This window comes from Neomonachus schauinslandi, chromosome 7 (assembly GCF_002201575.2).
Source record: "Neomonachus schauinslandi chromosome 7, ASM220157v2, whole genome shotgun sequence".
NCBI lineage: Eukaryota > Metazoa > Chordata > Mammalia > Carnivora > Phocidae > Neomonachus > Neomonachus schauinslandi.
The window spans coordinates 93733901-93758761 of NC_058409.1; the positions used below are offsets into that span (position 1 = coordinate 93733901).

Consider the following 24861-nt stretch of genomic DNA (forward strand, 5'->3'; position numbering starts at 1 on the left):
CTGTGAAGTGGGTGGTGGTGTTGAAACAGAGGCTCGGACAGGTCAGGTGTTTTGCTCAAGGGAGTACAGCCAGTAAGAACTGGAGCCAGAACTAACACAAGTCGGCCTGACCCAAGACCTGGCAGACACCAGCTGAAAAGGGCACAGCATCAACTCTGGGCCTGAGGGCGATGGGAGAAGCCCCAGGAAGTCACAAGGGGGAGAGACCAGGGCCAGCTACCATGTACCCTCTTCCAGCACGCTCTTCCCACAGCTGTGCTTTACTCCAGGGCTCTTGAAAGAGGGGAGGGGGGACAGATCCCGGGAAGTTGGGGTCCTGAGCCCCTTTCCATAGCCACAGCTCTGTGGCAGGGGCTTCAGTGAGTACAGTGGGTCCGTATGCCAATCAAGCTGCCACGGCCTGGGACGCAGAGCTTTTTGGTCTGTCCTCCCCCTCAGGTGGCCCAGGGATGCCACATATGGAGGAATCACTCTCTGTCAGCACTTGAGTTCCCCCCCAAATGGTACCTGTTGTGTCAAGTCAGTGGTTCCCAAAGTGTCAGTATCAGCTGGGTACTTGTTAGAAATGCATATCCTTTGGCCCCGCCCAGACCTACTGTACCAGAAACTCTGTGAGTCTGGCAATCTGTGCATTATGCCTTCCAGGTGATTCTGATGCCCAGTGACCTAAGAGAACCTTTGTACTAAGTATTTTCCATGTATTAGTTCATCTGAGCTCACAGTATCCTCTGAGGTGGCAACTAGCGTTAGTCCCACTTTACAGAGGACAAAACTGAGGCTTACAGAGACAGGTCAACTTGTTCCCATCAGTGGTGGGGCCAGGACGTGAACCCAGAGCTCCCTGGCCCCGAAGCGTCTTGATCACCCTGCCAGGCTGTCTCCTCCCCTCGAAGTGAAAGGTTGTGCACGTGCAACAGAAGAAACATACAGACAGGCCACTCCTTCTTCTCTGCTGTGAGCATATGTATTTAGGAATCACCCAAGCAGATAGATCAGCCTTCGGTCTGAGAGAAAAGGTGTGGCTACAGTTGTGGAGACCAAGATGTTGAATGCAGGAAGACAAAGCAAATACTTCAGGTAAACTTCACTCTGCCCAGCGTGGCACGCAAGGCCTGGCTTTCTCCGTCCAGACCCGCTTCCCCAGCCTCACCCTCCTCCACTCTCCGTCAGTCTTCTCTGAGGTCCCCAGATACACACTGCTGTCCCTTGCCTCTGCACATGCGCCCACAATGCTTTCCCTGCATTCCTGATCTAAGTCCTCTGTAGCTTTCAAAATTCGAGTTTTACCTGCTCTGGAAACCTTTGATGCCCCTTCTCTGGGCTGTCCTAGGCTCTCGGCCTCATTCTATCCTGGACCCTTGGTATACAGCTTTGTAGAGGCTGGTTTCACATCTGTCTCACACCCCAGCAGACCTTGGATTCTTTGTGGCGGAGTCTGAGTCTCATTCACTCCTGTGGCCTGGCTGTGTGTGTGTGTGTGTGTGTGTGTGTGTGTGTGTGGTTGGCATGGGGGGACGTGTTTGCTCTTGCCACCCTCCGTGACAAGAGTACGTGTAAATGGGGCTGGGACTAGGGAAATTTGAGGGAGTCTGGCCTACGGGCACAATTAGAGAAGGTGCTCACTCTTGGGTACACAGGTGCCTCAACTCATCTTAGTCTATCTAGTTCCTGGGTCTCAGAATGATCTTACCAGTAAGGCCAGCCATACGATCTCTTGAGGGGGACTGGGTCCCTTTGGGGACAGCATGGCATGGAGAAAAGCGTACTGAATCTAGAGCCAGGAAGCCTGGATCTGCCCTACCCTGCTATTTGGCCTTGAAGAAGTTACTTCCCCTCTCTGGGTTTTATACCTGCTGGGGACTCCATATTTTAGTCTTTGTGCATCTGACATTTGCGGACTCCACGATTCCCGTGAATCAAAGACGTAGCGTCCCTCAGTGTGTGTGGCCATGGAGTTCCAGGAAATGGGGTTGGCAGATCAATGATGAAGTACCTTGAGCTCAGGAAAAGGGAGGGAATTCCCCTGGAAAGGTTTGGTCTTGCGGTGCTCGGGGAGGGAGGGAGCACTGCACACACAGCTTTGGGGCACACCTTGCAGTTTTCTTTGGATTCACATTTGGCTACATAGTTCTGGCACCTCTCCAATCCCCCGAGCTCTTGGCTGAGAAGATGGAAAGTCAAAGAAAAGAGCACAGACCTTGGGCAGCTGCTCACTGTGCTGCAGAGAGCGTCTAGCTATTTAAAGTCCAACTGTTCCACTTTCCCCTGCTTGTACCCTGGCATTCCAATGCATAAGCACTTTGTGGCAAAAATGCATTCCAAATCCAAAATGGGATGGGGGGGGGAAGCTAACACCAATGCTATTTTTCAGAATGCTGCAGAATTCGTATTTCTGCGGGGCTAAAGGTGTTAAGCACTCACAGATTGCCCTGCTAGGAGACAGAGCACAATAGTCAGCTGCTGCGAGGGGTCCATGAGGAAGGCTCTTGACTGAGTCCTGGCATGGCTGCATTTTAGCTGTGAGGCCTGGGTCAGCCACTCTGCTTATTTGGCCCTTAGTATCTGCCTCTATGTGAAGGATGCTCAGAGGCTCTTAGGGCTCTTGTGGGCTATTGTCGTGATTTATTTGGGCAATGTGGGTAAAGTCTTAGTAAGTGCTGGATGCATCAGGCCCCTGACATCAAGCCAAAGACACTCCCTGCTCTGGAACTGTCTGGACCCCTCAGATATGTCCCCAGGAGATGTTAATACTTGCACCAGATTTCTTGATCTTGGCATTATTGACATTTTGGGCCCAATCATTCTTTGTTGTGGGGGCTGTCGTGTGTATGTAGGATTTTTAGCAGCATCCTGGGCCTCTACCCACTAGATGCCAGTAGCATCTCCATTCTTCCTCCCTGCTGTGACTCCTAAAATGTCTCCTGATGTTGCTAAGTGTCCCGCTTGGAGAGTAAAGCTGTCCCCAGTAGAGAGCCACTGGTCTGGCCTGAGGGGAGGGCTGTGGGAGCAAAGGAGATAATCCTGGCACCAGGCCCCTTGAACCTTTATTCAAAGGCTGGTCACAGGAACCAAGAGGGTTCTTGCTACAATCTAGGCCATTTCTCTGGCCAACGCAAAAATACGGGAAGCCAACATAGGAAATAAATGTTACCTCTTTGCCACCAGTTAAATCTGTGTTTTGATCCTTTAATTCCCTAAAATAAGTCCACAGTGATTTAAATTATTAACATTTTTTTTGCAAATTAGGTATTTTAATCACAATTTTATGATGAATATTTGATTTGTCATCTAATCAGGGAAAAATATAATCCCTTAAGAGACGCTTAATAATCATTTAAACTACTAAAAACTTGATTAGGAAAGACTGAAGGTGTGATGTTAGGTAAATTCATGAACTTTAAACATCTTCGTCCAACCCCCCAAACTAATTCCATGCTTAAATCCATTTACTGTGAGAAGGTCTTCAGTGGGCATGTTCTATGTTTGAGGTGACTTTTCCTGAGGCCTCTTTACAACAACAGTTCTGTACTTGTTTGAACTTTCCCCAGAAACAGTCTCCAAATTTTGTTAGTGTTTGCGAAGAAATGAGCTTCTGCCTTTAAAGTAGCCAAGCGGTCTATCAGAGTGGTTAGCTGGAAGCCTATTTTGAATATTACCTTCTCCAGCCTCTGTATCCTTATCTATGGCATGGAAAAACTATGAAGAGACAGAGTCATAAAACTTCTGTGTCTGCTGCGATGACACAGACAACAGACCAGGAAGATATAGATGGGATAATTTAGGAGTGCGCCATTTGTTGTGAAGGCAACACCACAGGGTGATGGGGGAGAGACAGAGGTAGGTCGAGACAGGCCTCTTTGGTGAGGGGTGCTTGAGCTGAGAATGGAAAATGGCTGCAAGGAGCTGGTCATGCCAAATGCCCAGGTCAGAGCATTTCTGGCCCTGGATCAGCAAAGGCCCTGAGGTACGACTAAGCTCAGCATGTGAGGGCAAGGGGCTGGAGGGAGTGGATGCAACAGAGCTGCTGTGGCGGGCGGTGGGGGTCGGGCGAGAGAAGAGGAAGGGGCACGTCACAGAAGGCACTCTAGGCTAAGGTGAAACATTTGATTTTGATTTTAACTACATGAGAAGCCCTTTGAGGTCACGGCACGGTCTGATTTACAATTCAGAACTCTCTCGCAGGCTGCTGTGTGGAGGAACAGAAAGTGAGGTGCAGGCGCCCACCAGTGGGTTGCCTATCCCATTACCCAGATGCATACAAAGCTCAGAACAGGGCTCGGTGCACATAAGCTCTCAAAAATCTCACTGATTATAGTTTTTCTATGTGATAAAGAATGAATTCTACTTTTTTTTTTAAAAACCTCAATAGAAAACTGACCCCCCAACCCTCAGTTTCCTAAACAGAAGAGTCTTGAGTCAAATACACTGGAAGATCCAGAATAATTTCAGCCCCCTGTTGCCATGTGGTCCTCAGTTGGGGTTAGTTCTGCTTCCCTCCCAAGGAAGAGAGACCCAGCGCCTGGCCAGCTGGCCGTGGCCTCAAGGCCACATTTCCCTTGTAAGCATTAGATATATTGTTTTCCTCTCTGGGAGCTAGTTGGGGACTCTGTTTATGGCTCCAGCTACATTTGCCACAAGGTCTTTGGACTGCAAGGGGAATCCTCATCCAACCCAATTAATAGAGCAGTGTTGTACTTCTAAGCTGTCCCCCACCCAACCAATCCATCAACATGATTTGCACACATTAATCAAGGCATTTACAATGGGTTCACCAAGCTTTATCTCTCATTGGATGAAGAAATGGGACTATTTGGACTTGAGAACTATAACTCTTCCAGAGTCCCTGAAGTCTTGAGCTTGGCTCTGCTAAATGCACAGACAAGGTGTTATTAATTAACAATTGAGATAAATGCCGGAATAGCATCCCTGAATCATGTCAAACCAATTTGGATGGTTATGGGATGGGGAAAAGGGGAGGAGACCATGGGCAAGGGGTGGGCTTCGTCTGTTCCAAGTGCTTTGGACAGACTCCAGTGTTATTTCTCCTCATTTAGACCTGGCTGGAGTGCCTGGAACTCAGGCCAGCATCCACATCTCTTAACCCAAGGCAGCCTCCTTTGGAGCAAAACAAGGAACCAAACTTCACAGATGGAGGTGGGCTGAGAAACACTGTCGTGGAAACCTTAATTTAGGGAGAGAAGTGTAGAAGCTGCTGGTGGGTGGAAGAGCCTCCATCACAGGTTACTGACCACACAGATCAGTGGCTTTGAGTACTCTCCCAGGAGAGATACTGAAGATGTTGGGCTCAATGTGGTGATGGGCTTTCTTTCCTGTCCTGTGGCCGACACCCACACTCCATGACAGTCGCCTCTCCACACTCCCACGGAAGGGGGGTCTTCCACCCTGTCAGCCCTGACTGTAGTAATTATAATAATGTGTTATACATCTTATCTCTTCAGATGGATGTGAGCTCTTTGTGGACATGCATCGTATTTGTCCTAGAATTTCCAAAGGCCTCTTTCCAATGTCTAACATTTAGCAAACTCTGAATGAACGTTTGTTAAACCATCCAGGGAAGTCATGCAATGCTGAAATTTGATGAGCACTGGTTAGAACCTCAGTAGTTATAGACTGTGGGAAAACTACCGGTTGGGCTCCATCTATGGGGATTCAGCATGCGTTCTAGAAATAACGGCAACAGTACCAGCAATAACATTAAAGCTGGCAGCAAGCTGCTCTTGAAGGCACCCCGTGAAGCAGGCACCTGGTAAAACGTATTGCATACATTTTGTCAGTGAAACCACATGCCTGCTAATGGAGTTGGCATTATCATGCCTATTACACAGACAAGAAAACGGAGACCTTGAGGAGTCAAGTTACTCACAGAAGTGGGACACAAAGACTGCTTCCTGAGCCCAGGCTCTTAACCATCATGATGTGACAGTGTCCCCTGAGCAACCAGAGCAGTGACAGGAGAAGGAACAAGAGTCTAACTTTTGGTGCCATGTTAACACTACGGAGGGAGACGCAGACAGCTCACTAATACAGTAAGGCAGGATGTGATGCACTGTTGACCGTGGACAAGCTCAGCGTAGAAGGGCTTTTCCTACCCCCTCCGCTCCAGGCCTCCACCCACAGACAGGAGAGAGAGTGTCTGATAGGATTCCACAGGTACTTCAAGCAGACTCCCAGGCTGGCTTGAAATGATGAGAGCTGGGCTTTGTACAGACAGAGGGCGGGGGTTCCTGACTCCCAAGTTCTGGGTGATAAAGGCATGTGGGGAAGGAGTAAGGCCTGTCTTTCCAGGCCAGATGGTCTAACAACGCCTCCCCACCTTGAGGTTCCCACGTTTAGAGGAGATCTACACCCTTTCTCCTACCCCTGGCTGTGATGAACTAAATCTCACACCTCTGTCTTGGTGTTGATAATTAAATATTATCTGCCTGTCACTTGATGCACATGTTGTGTGTATTCTGACTTTAATGAGCTGGTATTTGTCTTCTGTAAGCAAAAATATTTCTTTGAGTCTCTTCTTTTTCAAATTGGGGTGAGCAGTTCAAGTGAAGATCTTTCACTATTAAGAAGGCAGTCTGCTTGCCAGCAGGTCTGTCTGAACTGTTTCTACTTCTCAGGGGCAATGGCAGGGAGAACTTGCCCCTTCAGCATCAGCCATTGCTTCCTGAGGTTAAGTTAGCAGTCACGTGGCTGCAGGGTGTAGGGAGACTTTGAAAGGGACAGGATTAAGAAGGTAGGGAACTGACATAAATTGTTTTTTGGGGGATATTCGTAGGCAGCTCTTTCCAACAGGGCTTCTCAGCTAGGCACCACGGAATATAGAAAATGTCTGAGTGAAAATTTTCTCAGGTCTTCTAAGGAAGGCACTTAGTACCATTCCAGATGCATAGGAGACACGTCAAGTCATTCCATATAATGAATGTCTTAGGACGATGTTTCTCAAAGAGAACCTGCCTCAGCATTACCTGGAAATTTCCTCGAAATTAAAATTCTTGCACCCCGCCCCACACCTGCGGAATCCGAAATTCTGGAGGAAAAGTTCTAGCAATCTGTGTTTAATCAAGCCCTCCGGGGGGGTTTGCTACAGTTTCTGAACCACTAGTGGCTGCAAAGCACCAGGGCTTAATTCTCTCCCAGGTTGAAAAAGGCTGTCAAGGGCTTCAAATATCTGTATCCATATTTGTATCTATATCTATCTCAGTTTAAAATAAAAAATATCTATCACTTTAAACTGAGATTTTTTTTTTTTTTTAAACGTAGAGTGTTCCCGGATGAAAAAGTGATTTGCCTCTTCCAGCTCCACTTTGGAAGAGCACCCCATTATTTCCCCATTCATGAGGCTCATAACAAATGTGTTCATTGCAGCTGCTCCCCTGGCCGACATACATGCTCTGCCTGGGTGCCTCCTCTGACCTACTGTCAGGGTCAGAAATCACACAGCCCTGCCTGAGAACTCCCAAAGCATGAAAGAGCCTGGGGCAGAACTCCTACCCCCACCAAAACAAACAAAAAAGTGATATAATTAGTGTGCTGCAGGATTGGATCTGGAGTTGATGAGGAGCAACTTTAATATTTATCAATAAACAGCAAAGTGCTTAGCACACCTCCTAGGGAAGTAATTAACCATAAAAAGGATACTCTGCACTGAGGAATCTCCTCCAAAAAAAAAAGAACTCAGTTAATTGTGAATTGCTTACACCAGGTGAGAGACAATCCGTGTCTACCTCTCTCACCTGACATAAGCAACTCTGAATTAACTGGGAGTTTCTTTTTATAAACACTGTGCAGAGCCTTTTTTTCTTTTTTTTTCCTGGTGGCTAATTACTTCCTTGGGAGGTTCGCTTTAATAGTTCCCATAACAAGGCCATTATTGTCTTTAGCATAATCACTGCCTCATTTGCTTTTGTGCCTTGCCTCCCTGACGCTCTGCCTCTGCCCACCGGGAGGGACCCTGAGCCCTATGTGCCTGCAGTGCAGTCCTCAGGCCTGGACCAAGAGCACCTCATGTGCCCCTTCCAGTTCTACTATGTCAGGAAATCGATTTTCTCCCGAAAGGAGTTGCCATCAGCCATAGGACTGGTGGAGAGGAATGGAGATGATGCAGGGCGTGTTGGGGAGACTGAGTCAGTCCCCCTCCCCTACGTATGCAGCATTCCAGCCATTTGCTATTCTTTCAGCTGCTGACACCTGCAGTGGGGAAGGGAGCCAGGACAGCGGCTCCTTTCTGGAAGAGGAAGGGAGCTGATCTGTAAGCAACCACTTTGCTAGGTGAAATCACCAGGGACCAGAGGCAAAAACGGAACCTTATCAGGAGAAGTAATGCGATTTTGACTGTCTCTCTTGGAAAAAAAAAAATGTATGGATATATGCAGTTATGGCTTACTTCATTCAAAAATGAATTAAAGTGGCTTCTATTTTGGCTCTGTTTCAGGAAGCTAAATGAATGAATGGGAGCTCTGTAAATTACATCAGGTCTATAAACTTTTTTTTGATTGGTGTACTCCTATCATTGTATGTACATTTGGTTATTTACACATTATGTATGTACAAGTATAACAGCAATAATAGATTATGGGAATTGCAAGTGTCTATTAAGAGGATGAGGAAAAATAAAAATATAATAATACTTTCATCCATCACCCTGATGGATTGCGCCCCTTTCTGGACACTACCTAAGCCGACCCTCTGGGGCCGTGAGGGCAGGAGCTGATATTCTCAGAGCACAGGGATTGACAGAGTGGGACTAGACACATTTTTCTTAAATCAAATAGTTGGACACGTGGATCCTCTTACACCCTGAAACAACCTGCTCTGAGGGAATTCTGACCAGTTAGTAATTTTGGCGGGAGAAGGTCACACACCTTAAGGGAGCACTGCTCCATATTCTTAGGAAATCACACAGCCCGTATGCTAACGCAACCCCATTTAGCCCCAGAATCTTAGCACTCCATCAGGGAATAACACAGGAAAATCCAGTTCGAGGTTCAGAACAGGGATTGGCAAATTTCCTATAAAGGGTCAGAGAGTAAATATTTTAGGCTTTACCAGCCATGTGGTCTCTGTCCAACTCCTCAATGCTGTCTTTGAGGGTGAAACATAAACCGACAGGCATTGTTATGTTCCAATAAAACTTTATAAGAAAATGCTAAAATTTTGCATATATCTTGAAATATTGTTGTTCTTTAGATTCCCCCCACACCCCCAAACTTTAGAAATGTAAAAAACATTTTTTAGCTCATATAAAACCAGGCAGTGGATTGGATGTGGCCAACAGGCTGTCGTTTGCTGGCCACTGGTTGGAATGTGGACTTTGGAGTCAGAGCTGGGTTTGGGCCCCAATTTTACTATTGGTGGTTGACTTATCTTAAAACAGTTACTTAACTGTAGCCTAAGCCTCAGTTCCCTCATTTGTAAAGTAACATCTCTAAGGGTCGTAAGGATGAAGGGACTGCCTGAGATGTCTGAGGGCAGCGTGCACCCCATTCTGTGGTCATCACCATCGATTCGTTTGAAACTCCCAGCCCCGGAGGCTCAGGCAGGAACGGGCACCTGGGGGCTGCGCCAGGGCCCAGCCGCCTCTCTGTGGCGGTATGTGCTTGAGAGTCCAAAGCCAGCATCAAGCCCCAGGGCCTCCAGCCCTTGCCTCCAGGAACCCTCACTGGCCCGTCCTCTGCTGCATCTGCGTCAAGAGAAATGTTACAACAGCATTTGACAGTAGGGGAGGTCTTTCAGGAAAAATGACTCATGACGGAAGTGTACACAATGCCCTGCTCTTGAGGGGCTGGGAATGAGAAGACGCTTGCTCACCTCCCTCATTATCCTTGTTATCAGCACAGGAGGTTTCCATGGCAACGTTGCATCCGGGCCCTCTCCAGCCGGTCTGGCAGACACACTGCCAACTGTTCTGACCCAGTGTGCATCTCCCGTTGCCGTTGCACAAATCGGGGCAGCCATCTGGTTGGAGAAACGGAGAGGATGAGAAGGAGGGGCGCGAGGCCGCGCTGGGGCAGCAGGGGGAGCCATGCAAAGGGGGAGCAAGGCCGCAGGGCAGCCACTGGGCCAGCCTCAGAGTGGGGCCCGTGCCTGCCTTCCAAAGAGTCGGGGAAGCAGGCAATGCATGCAGTTGCAAGACACAGTGGAGTCCCAGATGCAGGGGATCCCCAGTGACACTGACCTGTGTGAAGGGGTCTGAGGCAACCTTCCCAAAGTGGGGAATATTCCAGAAAACTAAACCAGCTCTGAGCTTACAAGCCTAGGTAGGCTGGAATTTCCAGCCAGTAGCTCAAGATTGAGGCTACCTCAAAAAAAAAAAAAAAAAAAATCTTTTTTTTCTTTCCTTTTTCTTTCTTTTTCTTTCTTTTTTTTTTTTTTTACAAGTACCTTCTGCAGAAAACAGGAAATTCCCTATCAACCCAGGACGGAGGCAAAGTACCCTCCATCATTCAGAATTTTAAGGATATATTTATATATGATTATCACAAGTTTCTTATAACAAGGAACTGGATAGTTCTGCTGGGCTATTTTCATATTTTTGTAATAGCTTTAAGGGGCACTTTAAAATGTTGGCTATTTATCACTCAACCTATTTATGGCATGATTTAAAAATACTGCCGAGTCTGAGGGCCGTGGAAGGATTAGGTACTCAGTGCCGTGAACAGGGAAAAGAGAAAAATGTGTATGTGCATGAGGAATGAGGTGACGTTTGAGTAATTCTTATTTTGTGGTAACCTTTTCTTTCTTTCTTCTTTTTTTGGGGTGGGGAGAAGTATGAAATCAGCAGCCTGTCTAATTCCCTAATTGCTCCAGCACCTAAAACAACTGTGGCTACCACCCTTCTGACCTGAGCTGGGGCCCGAGGAACGTGGGCGTGGGAAGATGAGAAAGGGTGGCGGGGGGTGGGGCACTAAAGCGGGGTGGGAAAGCCTCCCCAGCAGAGCTTCTGTCACCCTCTAGAAGATGCAGAGAGCAGCACAGAATTGGTAGGATGTCGCCACCCTCACAAAACCTACTTGCTGGCAAGAATTCCTGGATACGTTCTCATTTTTCCTTTACCAGCTTTATTGAGCCATAATTTACATACCATAAAATTCACCTGTTTTAAGTGCACAATGCAGTGGCTTCTAGCAAATTTACAGAGTTGTGCAATGTAGGTGTTTTTCTTACTTCATTTAAATAGACCCCAAATGACCATTAATGTCATTATCCCCAGGAAGTAACTTCCCGAATATCCATCTATAATTCGGTCTCCCCCTCTGTCACCATGTCTATCTCCAGCTTTGGCGGTGTATTTTTTTTTTAAACCACACGAAGTGCAGGGTGGACTGGGCTGTGGTGGGGGCATGAAGAGCTCTGCAATGATGGAGGTAATTGATTTGAAACCAATCTGGCCCAAATCTTCTGAATCAAAGCGTGCCTCTCGCCTTACTTCTCCCTCCAGTGTTCCAGAGGCTTTCGCCAGCCATCTTTCCTCTCTTCTCTCAAAAACCCATTATGAGAACGCCAATAAACCTAATTTGTGCACGTGGCAGTGGTGGGAATTTAAAGGACTCCTCCTAGGAAGAAAGGTCTGGAGGGTCTGAAAGTGAGTTGAAATGTACCTATTTAAGGTATCTTACTTTTGAACGCTTGTTCCCCCATCCTTTCCAGGATGTGGTACAGGTTAGGTCCTGAGAGAAGAGGGTAAGCGAAAGAGGAGAAGTTCTCTGTGGGGAAGTCTCTGTAAGGAAGCTGAGCTGTCTTGAGAGGAGAAAGCAGGAGACTGTTACCAGAGAACCTGTTTTCTTAGCCCAGCACTAAATCCAGATGCAAACAAAGCCTAAGTGTTTGCATACCTCAAGAAAGACTTGCTGGTATTCACACCTATCCTTACAGAGCCCAGATTCACATTTCCATTCCTTTCCTTACCAAGGAGGTGACACCCCCCCTGCCCCGCACCCCCCACCCCCCACCCCGGGGGCCCTGCCTGGAGAACCAGTGCCATCCCCCTTGTTCATACTGTGAGCGTGTTCAGGGAGCAGAAGCCATCCCCAGTTTCAGAGAAATACCATAAACATTTCTACAGGAGCAAAATGAAACTCAGTAGGAAAAGCCCAAGGGACATTTCAGAGGTTCTCAAGGAAAGGAGTCTATCTCCAACCTCCAGCCACCTCCAGCTTTACAATTTCTACCAGAAGAGTTTTGGTTGAATGGATCACACAGAATACACTAAATGACAGACCTAGCAACATTTGCTCAGCATCCCATCTATTACATGTGCTTTGTTATTTAGCCACTTTGAGGACTCATGTTTGACTAAAATCACGCCCAAAGTCTCAACAGAAACCTCATTGTGTAGGAAAGCCACGTCTACTACATAAAATTTAAATTTGCAAAAACACTAGCATGTCAGTCAGAGATACGTACTCAAAATATCTGTGCGCTTAGATTGAAATGAAGCTTTTTCTACCCCCGCTTTCTCTCTTGATTTTTTTTCTCCCCCCCCCAACCAACTGAAGTGAGATAAACAGACCACAGTAGCAGGTTTTCTCCACATCATATGGGGAAGATGAAAACATGAACAGTAGGAAGCTGGCAAATCTCTGAGAAGTTTCGGGGTAGCTGGGAATTAATGGACAGGACTTTGCTTTTAGCTTGAAGACGAAGAAAGTAGCCTTGGCAGGTGCGTGGTGTTGCTAGGCAACCCCAAGCTACCCCCAGCACAAGTTCGTTCTGCTGGTGGCCTTCTGAGGAGGTGACTTATTTTGTTTGTAAAGTGCAAAGCCAGCTTCTGCTTAAGGAAAAACAGAATGTAGGAAGTAATTAGTCTGGTGGGCAAATGGGCGTCAGGTGGCAACTTTCTCTGGAGAGGATCCTTTAACTGAAGTTGGATTGGGCTGATGGGCTCATCCTTGGGGATCCAAGAAGTCTCCTACATGGAGTCTTCTGGATTTCAGGCTAGCACTGCTGATTTCCTTGAGTGTCCATCTCTGGGATCACTGATACAGAATGTGATAAGGCACAGCTTTTGATTCTTTGCACAGCTAGACAGCTGGCTATCTGGAGTCTTCACGTTCTACCATGACCCTAGCCTAGGGATTCTCAATTGAGGCTAGTTATTTCCCTTTTCTTCTTCTAGGGGACATTTGGCAAGGTCTGGAGACATTTTTGATGATCACAACTTGGGGAGGATGCTACTGACATCTACTGCATAGAGGTCAGGGGTACAGCTCAACATCCCACAGTGCACAGGACAGTCCCCACAACAACGATACAGCCCCAAATGTCAACAGTGCCAAGACTGAGAAATCTTGCCTTAGACCCCACACTCCATGAAACCTGAGAGTTCCTTGTTTGTTGTTGGATCGCAGAGCCTGGCCTTGTATCAGGCACATTGTAGATGCTTGAATGAATGTTCATTCAGGTCGTGCTAGATCATTTCAGCCTGCCTTATCTATAAACTCTCCTGAGAGGCATGAGAAGATAGTGGGGCCTCTTTCTCAAAGATCAAAAGAGAACTTTCAAGGGCAGCAGCGATGTCTTGGGCTGGTTCTATCAGACTTCCAATACCTTTGGCGGGATGGAAATGGTATAATTTCTTTTTTTTTTTTTTAAGATTTTATTTATTTACTTGACAGAGAGATAGACAGAAGAGCACAAGCAGAGGGAGTGGCAGAGGGAGAGGGAGAAGCAGGCTCTGCACTGAGCAGGGAACCCGATGCGGGACTCGATCCCAGGACCCTGAGATCATGACCTGAGCAGAAGGCAGACGCTTAACCATCTGAGCCACCCAGGCACCTGGAAATGGTATAATTTCTAAGACTTCTACACATAGAATTTCAACCACTAAAAAAAAAAAAAAAAAAAAAAAAAATCCATCAACACAGTTACTAGGTAGGCAGGCTTTTTGCCTTGACAAAAATTAGACCTGAAACAGAAATTTGGGATTGAAAAAACCCAACCCAAACACACCCTTATATTCTGATGACTCCTGAATCTTCATCTCCAGCCCTCTGATGTCTAGACCTGGACTCCAATTTGCATCTCAACATCTTCATCTGTTTGCTAGCAAGCATCTCAAACTCAAGAGAATTTAACCTCTTTACCCCTTCTCCCCCAAACTCTGATCCCTTGTTCAAGGAATGGCACCTCGATGTACTTTAATGACCAAGACTAAAAACTTGGAGTCATTTTTAATACCCTCCCCTGCCCTCCACCACCTCTTGTATTTAGTCAACAAACAATTCCTGCCTGATTTTTCTCTTAATGATAAGAAATCCTACCTGTCCTTCCTCCTAAATATCTCTGGAATCTGCTCTCTGCTCCCACCCACAGTGCCACTGCATTAACTCAAGCCTCCTCATCCTTGCTCTGGACTCTTGTGAAAGCCTCCTAACTGGCCTCCCTGCCTCCAGTCTTTAGGCATCATCCATTTCTCTCTGTTCCAGACACTGCTCAAAATACTTCCACAGCTTTCCATTGGCCCCAGGGGAGAGCCTGAAGTCTTTAACCTGGCTTACAAGACCTTATATGAACTGGTTCTCATGTTAGCCCATCTCAATACCACTTTAGACTTTGGCCAGATCAAAGCTGTTCAGTCTTTCCTTTTCACTTTCCTCATCTGCCTAACATCAACGCATCCTTTAGATCCCCACTCAGAAGTCATCTCCAGGAAGCCTTTCCAAAGCTCTCAGATCCAGGCTAGCTACACCTGTCATGGTGCCTTTATTCTATCCCATTCTACCCTACCCTATCCTACCTTACCCTATCCTGCCCTACCCTATCCTACCTTACCCTATCCTGCCCTATTCTATCCTAGCCTCACCTATCCTATCCTAGCCTACCCTACCCTAGCCTACCCCACCCTATCTTAGCCTACCCTAGCATACCCCACCCTATCTTAGCCTACCCTATCCGCTACAGTGTATCGCAACTGTCTAGCATCTCCTCGATACTTGTAGCAGCCATTCCTTAAGCCATTTTACTGTCACCTGCTAGAAAATTATTATAATAAATGTGCACATAATCAACTATAATTTGAATGGTGCCCCTAGAATTGTGCAGTGTACAACTGAACAGCTGCCCTGGGTACTCCTGTTATGAAGTAAATCTGTCAGGGCAGGTGCCATGTCAATCTTGTTTACTCTTGGATTGCTACTACTCAATAAATAGGGAAAGGAATGAATGACTTCTGACTGAACTCAGAATCTCCAACATCCTTGGCAGAGTGGAAATTCGATCATCTCCAAGACTTTCTACACATAAAATTCCAAACAGTAAAAAAGCCAAAAACCAAACAACAACAAACACTCCAATGACACAGTTACCAGGTCGACAGGCTTTTTGCCTTACCAAAAATCAGGCATGAGGAAAATAATGTCCAAAGCATAGTAAAAAGGGGAGCATAAATGCGCTTGAAGAAAGCTATAATTACCATAAAAGGCTTTTCTAAAAAAGAATCAAGGAATGTTCTGCCATGTGCTGCAATTTAGAGGTAGAAATAAGTGACTAATCGTGTATAAGGGGTATGGGAAGAGAAGTAGGATTTTAACATGCAACATCGAGCACACTTTGGAAAAGCACAGCGGAAAACGCCCCACCCAGATAGAAATGCAAGTGAAAACACTAAACAGACTACATATAAATGCAGACGATGACAAAGAAAGCTGGAGAAGGGAGACATCCCTGCTTGGCTTCAGAGACTACTAGGAGAGCTACTGCATCCTAGAATAAACCCTTGTGGAAAGTCTTTCTGAATCAAGGCGAAAACCTTACCCTGGTTTGGGGTCAGGTAATTCTGGGATTAAAATCTAGATTTGCCCCTTGTTGTCTGTGTGACCTTGAGCTGGTAGTGTAACCTCTTCCCCCTGTCTGTACAATTACTTATCTTACAAATTAATCTTATTTACTGTCCTTCCCAATGGAATATAACCTGCAGGAAGGCTGGGATTTTTGTCTCTCCATTCATTGAAATATCTTCAGTGTCTAGAAAAACAGTCGGCATATACAGGCACTCAGTAAATGTTTGTTGAATGAACAACTTAACAGAGATGATGATATTTTATACAGGTTCCAGAAGGGTTAATGAAATGATAAAGGTAAAGATTTGAGCACAGAACGTGGTATGTTGTAAATGTTCAGTAGGTAGTAGCTCTTGCAGTTTGTGTTGATACAGTTGCTGTTACAAACATTATAATTAGGGCACCTGGGTGGCTCAGTCGTTAAGTGTCTGCCTTTGGCTCAGGTCATGATCCCAGGGTCCTGGGATCGAGCCCCACATTGGGCTCCCTGCTCCGCGGGAAGCCTGCTTCTCCCTCTCCCACTCCCCCTGCTTGTGTTCCCTCTCTCGCTGTGTTGCTCTGTCAAATGAATAAAAAAATCTTAAAAAAAAAATCAATTAAAATGTTTAAAAAAAACCAAAAAACAAACATTATAATTAGTGGTAGGCTTTGCCCTGGGGCAGTCTTAAATGCGGGCTATTTCTCTTTGTCTCACCTCCAGATCAGGAAAAACCCCACAAACCTATTGTCTTTCAAGTTAAAAACAAAAAACCAAAAAAAAAAAAAAAAAACACCACAACTCTGGTATCTTCAGTGTATGACTGCATCACATCCTAGGAAATCCTTACTCCCCCTATGACCACCATCCAAGAGCCTGGCAATGCCAAGTTGGTCTGTGTAAGTGAGGAGAAACCCACTGATGCTAAGGGCAATTCTGAGGGGCAGGAGAGTTGAAGTTAGAATAAATGGTAGCCTCTTCTCTTGGGCAGAATTGTACTTTTGCATGTTAACTTAATTAGCGAACCCCTCTCTCTCAACTCTTTTAAATATCCCTGTTTTCTGAGTGAGAGCTGTGCAGTGTTGGAATTGAGAAGCAGATACACACTGGAAATAGGGAATAGAGTTCTTTCATTGCATTCCAGAACTCTTCAGAATTGAAGGCAGCTGAGGTGCTGGGGACGGGGAATCACTAGGGGTTCGGTGGCCATTTATACTAAACAGCAGCGGCAGACACTCAGAAAATTAATTTGGTGCTTCAAGACACTTTGGGGAAAGCTCCAACTAATTTTAGAAGCTGGCTGCCAAAGAAGCAAATGGAAGGGCTTGTCCCTCTTGCTCACCTGGGCGAGGAGGAGGGAGCTGTGTAGGGACTCTGTTTCTAGGTACAAATTGGCATGGAAACTCAGCCATGAACCTGTGCTTGAATGGCTGCCCCTCCTTTGTTAGAGAAGACACAGAAAATCCAGAGGCAGATGTTTTTCTCGGTTTCAACAGTCTCTGTATGTCTTAAAGGGTTTGCATAGGGGAGCGTATGGGGGATGCTGGGTAGGGATGACTGGGAAGGCCAGTGATTCTTTAATGGTCCACTGCTTGTCTTTTGCTCCTAAGGCAGAAATCACACCCCTCCACCCTAGCAGCAACAGAAGCAGCAGAGCCTCCATAAGGTGATATAAATTTGGATCCAGCTCTCTATGCTACACGTTTCCTGGATGCACCTGGATTCTCACTGAGCAGCATCATCTCTGCCCAGGAAAAGGAAGGCAGTAGGCTTAGCCTTGGCCTCAGAGAAAATGGTGAACTTAAAAAAAAAAAAAAAAAAAGGAAAAATTTTTCTTTTTTACTGTTTCGATGCTTTAAGTTTTTATTAAAACATTTGTTTTTTTCAAAACAGTAGAAGATGACGGGGGGGGGGGGAAGGAAACAGAGTTTAGGTGACAGTAACTGGAGATAGCTCTTCTTGGGTGGGTGGGTGGGGGCTCATGTCAATTACTTATTGAATTCATGACTGAATCATTATCACCCAGTAGAACCAGGCTCTCACACAAGCCTGTGCTTCCCTTGGGGGGACTTCCTCTGGAACATCCCCTTTCTTTATTCCACTTCAACTACCACAGAAGGATGTAGTGGGCCAGTGGTGGGAAAATCGCACCATGGTGCTAAGGCAAACACCAACTCGTACCATGTTGAAACCTGCTGAAAATCCACCGGGGGCTTCTCCCTTGATTTAGATAGGAACAGTGCTTCTCAAAGTGTGTGGTCCTGGGACCAGCAGCATCAAAGTCACCTGGGAACTTGTTAGAAAGCCACATTCGTGGGCTCCATCGGAGACCGAGGAATCAGAACCTCTGGGAGCGGGGCCTGGAAATCTGCATTTTGACCAGATCTCTGGGGGATTCAGATGTCTGCTCTGTGTGAGAACCACTACTTTAGGATTAAGTCCTGAACCCCTAAAAGGGCCTGGAATGCATTATCTGCATTATCTGGCCCTGCCCACTTCTCCCTCTCAGATCATGTCACTTGAGGCTCTGCTCGCTGAACTTCAGCCACCCTGCCTCACTGGGTTCTAGAACGGAGCCTGGATCTTCCTTTTGGACTTTTGCCAACCCCTGTCCCTAAACAACACGCCCTGCACTCGGCCTAAAGCCATTCATGCTGGGATTAGCCAGTACTTGCTCAGATGGCTTTTTGACTTCCAGCCCAGGGCTGCTCCCCAGTAGTGATGGCATGGTACCACCCACTCCTCCTCCTCCAGCGCTCCCCGCCTCCGTTCTAATTCATCCTTTGTTTCAAGCAGTGGGTCTCAACCTGGCTGCACATTAGAACAGAATTGGCCAAGAATTCTGAAAAATCCTGATGCTAGGCTGCACCCCAATTAAATAAAAATCTCCGAGGAGGAGACTCAGGCATCAGTATTTTTATTTTTTGAGCGCCTCCCCCTGCCCTCCCACCCCAAATGATTCCTGTGTGCAGCTGAGATTGAGAACCAGCGGTTTAACACCCATCATCCTGGGAGCCTCTGCGCCTCCTGAGGGCAAAGACTCCGACTCTGTGGTATATGGCTGTTTTGCCAGTGCTCACCCCAGCGCCTAGCATTAGCAATATTTGCTGAACGAATGCATACATAAACCGCGTGTGTGGCGTTCCTGCTGCTTCACTGTGCCCTTGATTCAGCAGCCAGGTAAAAGTAAAAGCTTCCCGCCGCGCGTACCCCAAGCCCCTGGATGGATGGCACGTCCCCAAGCAAAAGAAACAGCTGGTTGCAGCACAGCGTCCAAAACCAAGCCGATGACAGCGGCTGTCGAGGAGTACTGGAGTAGGTCCGTGCTCTTCAACTTGGAAGAAGCTGATACCTCCTGACTGAAAGAGACAGAATAGAGCACCCAGCGAGGTAGAAGAGAGCACGTTGGTAGATTAAGAGGGGGACAAGGGTCACACAAAGGGAGGGATGACAATAATAAGAAAGTCCAATGGTTTAAGATGGTTCTTGGAGAATAATCAAGTTGTTGTACATTGTGTTGCTTATTCCCACAGCTGTCCAGCGAATAATGAATGTGGTACCTAGCCGGTATGGAAATAGGGACAAAGCGCGACTTTGATTTCTTATTTGTTATTTTTAACCATCCAATTTCTACACCCACTGAGCATCCTTATAGCCACAGGAGGGTCATAAAAATACAAATAACATCTAGGAGGCCTGTGGGCACGGACTTGTTACTTACTGCAGGGCTGACGGCTTTCTTTTAACTAGTGTAAAATCAGGCCAGTGACAAATCGCCATATATTTTGTTGTTGTTGCTGTTTGCAGCACAACTTTCGGAAATGTAAGGAAATCACTAAATGTTTGTTTCTAATAGATGTTAAAAGAGCTGGGCCAGGAACCTACCTCAGGACTATGGGTTTTAAATTCTGGATTTTAGGATGCTTTTAATACAATGAGAACAGTAACAGCAAACCCTAGTGTAGACGTGTCTGTTTGCTGGGCACTCTTTCATGCGCCTTCAGGCATTAGCTCATTTCCTTGTCGCAACCATCTTATAGTGTAGGTACTATTATTATTATTCCTATTTCACAGGTGAGGAAATAGAGGCACAGAGAAGTTAAGTGACTTGGCCAAAGTTGCAGAGTTGGTGAGTGGCAGAACCAGGACTGGGCATGAGACAGACGGGCTCCTTGGCCTCTCCTCTCAGCTAGAGTGACCAACTGTCCTTGTTCGCCTGAAATTATCTTAGGTTTTAGCATTGAAAGTCCTGAGTCCCGGGAAACTTCTCAGTCCCAGGCAACCTGGGATAACTGGTCATCATTGAGGATAGGGAGTGAGCACTGGGCTCTTTTCACTGGTAACCATAGAGGTATAGGGTGGGGATGGAGGTCAAGGTCTCCAAGGGCAAGGGAGAGGGCACAGACTTTTATGCTGAGTCACCTGTTTGAGCATGTTGGGCCCTCCAACACATACCGGCCCATACTACCTCAATCCAAAGTACCGGGTCAGCTCCGTAGCCATGGGGCAGAACTTGGAATGTGAAAGCAGTGGGCTGGGAATCCAGGCTGCCTGGGTTCAAATGCTGGCTCTACCCCTTGGCTGCAGGATCATGGGCAAAAATGATAAACTCCTTTTTCCTTACTTTCTTCATCTGTAAAACCAGGGCAATAAAAGTACCTATTCCAGGGGTTGTTGGGGTTTAAAAGAGAAAATACCTGTCACACGCTTAGCATGATGTATAAATATATGCAAATGCATCTAGTAATATGCAAGATGTGTAAATTGTAAGTAAATGCACATAGTAAACGTTTCAGAACTGACAGCTATTATTGTTGTTTAAAATAACGTCAAACGGTAGCAGAAGGGTCTATGCAGCCTGGGGGACTCTTTGATTTGCACTTGGTGATGAGGAGGGATTGTATGCTACAGCTGAAAACAGGATCATTATCGTCAGTGTGGCGAAGACCCCAGGAAGATGCCCTCCAAAGACTGAAATGGAAATGAGAAAAATGGGGTAATTTCCTGAGAGTTCCATGAGTAAGATCAGCACATAATGAATGTGACATGTTACCTAAAGAAGTCCCCCTAAATCATAAGAGGCATGTGACAAATTAATAAGTATAACTATATGTATATATTTATACACAGAGGTAGATAATTGATGGGTGGATGGAGGTGCAAGTGTAGACCAGGCTTATTTGGGAATTGGCAAATAACCAAGGTTGAAAAGGCTGGATTTTGTGGTGATTCTGCCCTTCCCTCTATGTTGCTTTTCCATATTAAAGGCAACATGATAGAAGTGCAGGGAAAGGGTACATGGGTGGAGGAGTGCAGAGAACTGCGGGGTCACCCAGGCTCTACCCCCAGGTTTAGGGCTGATAATGGAACATGGAACAGCTCCAGCAAAGGACCACCCTGACTTTCTTGATGTCGTGACTTTACACCAAGAGTCTGCATCGAGTCTGCCAGCTTCATCTAGTTCTTCTTGGCAATAGAGTTTCCTTGGGCCAGCCCCAAACGCCCTCCCAGGTTATTACTCCTGGACTTTTAATCCCTCTGCATTCTGTTTATCCCTATAGTTCAGCTTGGCCCGTCTGAATTGTGGCACTCAAACACACTTGAAAGCTCTATCTATGCGTCTATGAATCTATCTATCTATCCTCCATCTATCCATCATCTATCCATCCACCCATCAATTACCTACCTCTGTGTATAAATATATACATATATTTATACTTATTAATTTGTCAAGACTTCCTTACCAACAAATCCCTCCAAATCCTCTGAAGACTTGTTCTCAAAACACTACGTATCAGATGACCTCATACACTAGCTATATTTTATCTTGTTTTATGTTACTTTCTGCCAGTACAGAGACAATAAAAACATTTCAATCTCTCTTTGCTTCTTCACCCTCTTTTCTTTCCTCTGGCTGAAATGGCGTCTCCTGGCAGCCCCGCCTTTGTTCATTAATCCAGCACCTTCTGTCATTCTCCTTCCCATCCTTGTGACCCACGTAACCCCGAGTCATGAACTTATCCTGTTCTTTGAAACTCTATCTGCATGTATTGTTCTAGTCCTTTTCTTAACACATTTTTAGCTGATCAAGGACTTGAGGGGAAGTCACTGGTTGTTATGGGGTCTTTATAAATTTTGTGATAAGTCTCGATCAGGAGGAGTGTGAGGGGTAAGGAGATGTTTGTTTCCTGAAAGCATATAGAATAGGAGTTAGAATTCCAACAATATGGCCTATGCTATTGTTAGGTGCTATTCTTCAATTTTGCATAATGAATGTGCCCTTAGGAAGGCGAGAGCTTCCTCTTCGAAATCCTCTCATTTACAGAGAAACAAAAATCCCTCCTTTCAAATATATTTTAAACATGCAAAACAGCAGTATGTTTCTGTTAAGTCACATTTTAGCTAAATGGATAATTGAATGGTGAATGGGAGCTGCTACTCAGCTGCTAACCTGCACAGTTTACACACACACACACACACACACACACACACACACACACACACACACACTCCCCCCAAATTGCAGGAGAGCAATCTCCAGGAGGCAGAAAGCATGACTGATTTTTCCAATAAAGCTGAAAAATCGATAATCCTTGTAGATGGAATGCTTGCATCTCTAACCACCTCAGAGTTTCATCTCCCTCTGCTATCCCTCCCAAATAAGCTTCCGTCTCTACCCCGGTACATGTCACCAATTCCATACCGCCAGGATTTACTCTGAGTTCTATTCCAGTTCTACTGAATGCACCTCTTAGAGAGGCCCTGCAATGCGTCTTGATTTAGAGATGCTTGGGTTTTATGTGGCTCTGGGAAATGTTGTTTAGCTTTTCTGGAGCTCCAATACATTCTGATGTATGGCCGTGCATGCCTGCATGATTAATGGCACACGCAAGGACTCAGAGCCTTCAGAGGTCACCCTGTGTGTACTGAATAATACAACACAGATTCAAAAATACCCTTGAATGAGAATCCTGGCTCCTCACAAATTCAATGGCATCGCTTGCTTTCGTTGACATTGCCTGAGCCTTGGTGCCTCTCACTGACCGTGCTTCTGAGAGTCACCTCCTCCAAAACAGGCATTTTTGAGATCTAAAAGGGAAACCATTTGGGTTTGTTGGCTATTTCTCTCTAAAGTGCCAGAGGTACCAGGATAGGGAGGAAGGCTGGGAGCACTGCAGGCTGATCTGCCAGACTCTGACAGGACTTCCGAATTCAGGGTAGCCAGGCCAGGGCATGAAGCAAATGAAGCATCCATGCAAAATATGCCATGGTGTGCAAGGCTGTGGTTGAGAATTTAAATGCACCAAAGTCAAGAGATTCGAAATGATGGTTCCCACAGCAACTATAACTCAGTTCTCTGGTGAATATAAAATTAACTTTATTGCAAAACATGCTGTTCAATTTACGCCTTAATATAGTCGTGACAGAGTTACAGTTGCTGTGAGAACGCTAACTCTGAATTGTTTTGAATAATTAATTTAATGAAAAGTTGGTAGAAATGTGAACTCTGATAGAAAGTCAGCTTAAATTTAGGGAAGTTGGCCAATTATGCCTATGCTGAGGCGTGATGATTCATTTAGGACCCTGAAATAACTTGGTGCACTCTTTGGCCTGGGGGGCGTTGGTAAAGCAGAGAACCCCAAAATATACTAACCGGGGGACCATCCTCCACCACTGAAGAAACACTCCTGCAGGTGGTGACTCTACCAGTAGAGGAGGGCGCCTCCCAGGTGCCCACATACTCTGATTCCATTGCTGGCCTCCAAAGTAAGCCTCTTGCCACAGCTAGCCGGGGTCAAAGCAGGTGATCAAAATAGTGCACGGTAACACCTGGTCTCTGTCAAAGAAACCGAGGTTTAGAGCTCCCCTCCTCCTGTCACTGGCAGTTCAGACTTACACCAATTGCTTTACCTCTCTGAGACAGTTTTCTCACCTGTATGATGATGAGGACAATTTCCACCTCACAAAACTGAGATGAGGATCAGATGTGAGAAGGTGGGTTAAGAATTTAGCCCCGGGGCTGGCAAGTTTTATGGCCAGTGCTCAATAAATGCTAGCTTTGAGGCTATTATGACAGAGATGTCCCCCACTTGGTGCCCCTTCAACTCCCAAGAATGGATGTTTGTGTATGTATGTGAAAAATACAAATTGTGATTTGTCTGTGTGATACTTTGAGAGGCATGATGAATGAAGATAAATAGCTCAAAAAATGCTATTACCTGAAGAGGGAATTCAGTGGATGAGTAAATTCAAAACATAGGCAAAACCTACTCTTTGGCCTGTTATTTCGGTCCAAACGGATTTGGTACAAACCTGGAGCAGAAGGCAGGGGGGTGAGAAAGACAGAAACATGACCTGGCAGAAAATCTCCTAAGCAGGAGTTTGTCTTCAGTAAAGATACCTGAGGCCACTTCTGTTGAAGTTCTGGAAGCAAACCAATCTATCATCTCTTCTACCAGATGAATATTTCTTCCCCTCCCCCCCCATTATCTCCTTCCCCATGAACCATTTGAGATCTTTTCCTCCTAGTTGCTCTCCTCATCATGAAATTTTAATGCCACAGATACACTCTATATCTGTTCATTTATTGCATTTATATATTTGTGTTTTATACATAAAATGGGTAAGATTTTTTGACTTGCCCAAAGAACCACAGGTCATTCTGTTTGTGGTGATACTGCCCTCATTTTGAAGGTATGCACTAGACTACAGGCCATCACATCCCTTGTTCAAGTCCTCATGCTCCAAAACTCAGGAAAAACCCTTCATTTATTTGGTTATTCCCTCTGCTATTTCTTCTTCAAATCTAGCTCTTAACTTTTCACAAATGGGCTATTTCGGCAGCTAAGAAACACAGTACTTTTGAAGTTAACTCACGGTGGCTTCTCACTATATCCTTCCCCACTATTCTCTTCAGATATAATGTGGCTTCTTTTTCTCTTAAATTTTTCGGGAGGATCATGCCCAGGGAATCTCAAGCCAGCCAGCACTTACTGAGCACCTGATGTATCCCTTTTCCAAGGCGGAGGATAATTTAGGTTCTTTCTGGATACTATTTTTTGCTGTCGAATGCCAGGCTTGGCCAAACCAAAG

General features: G+C 45.9%; 1 protein-coding gene across 3 annotated transcripts in view; it reads right to left on the reverse strand.

The window, feature by feature from the left end:
- Positions 1-24861, reverse strand: part of TENM2 (teneurin transmembrane protein 2) — a 923271-nt gene that overhangs the window by 99592 nt on the left and 798818 nt on the right. For all 3 annotated transcript variants that reach the window (XM_021701194.1, XM_044917119.1, XM_044917120.1), the window contains one exon: positions 9823-9969. In XM_021701194.1, coding sequence (XP_021556869.1) covers positions 9823-9969 — 147 coding nt within the window. The remainder of the gene's footprint in view (positions 1-9822; positions 9970-24861) is intronic.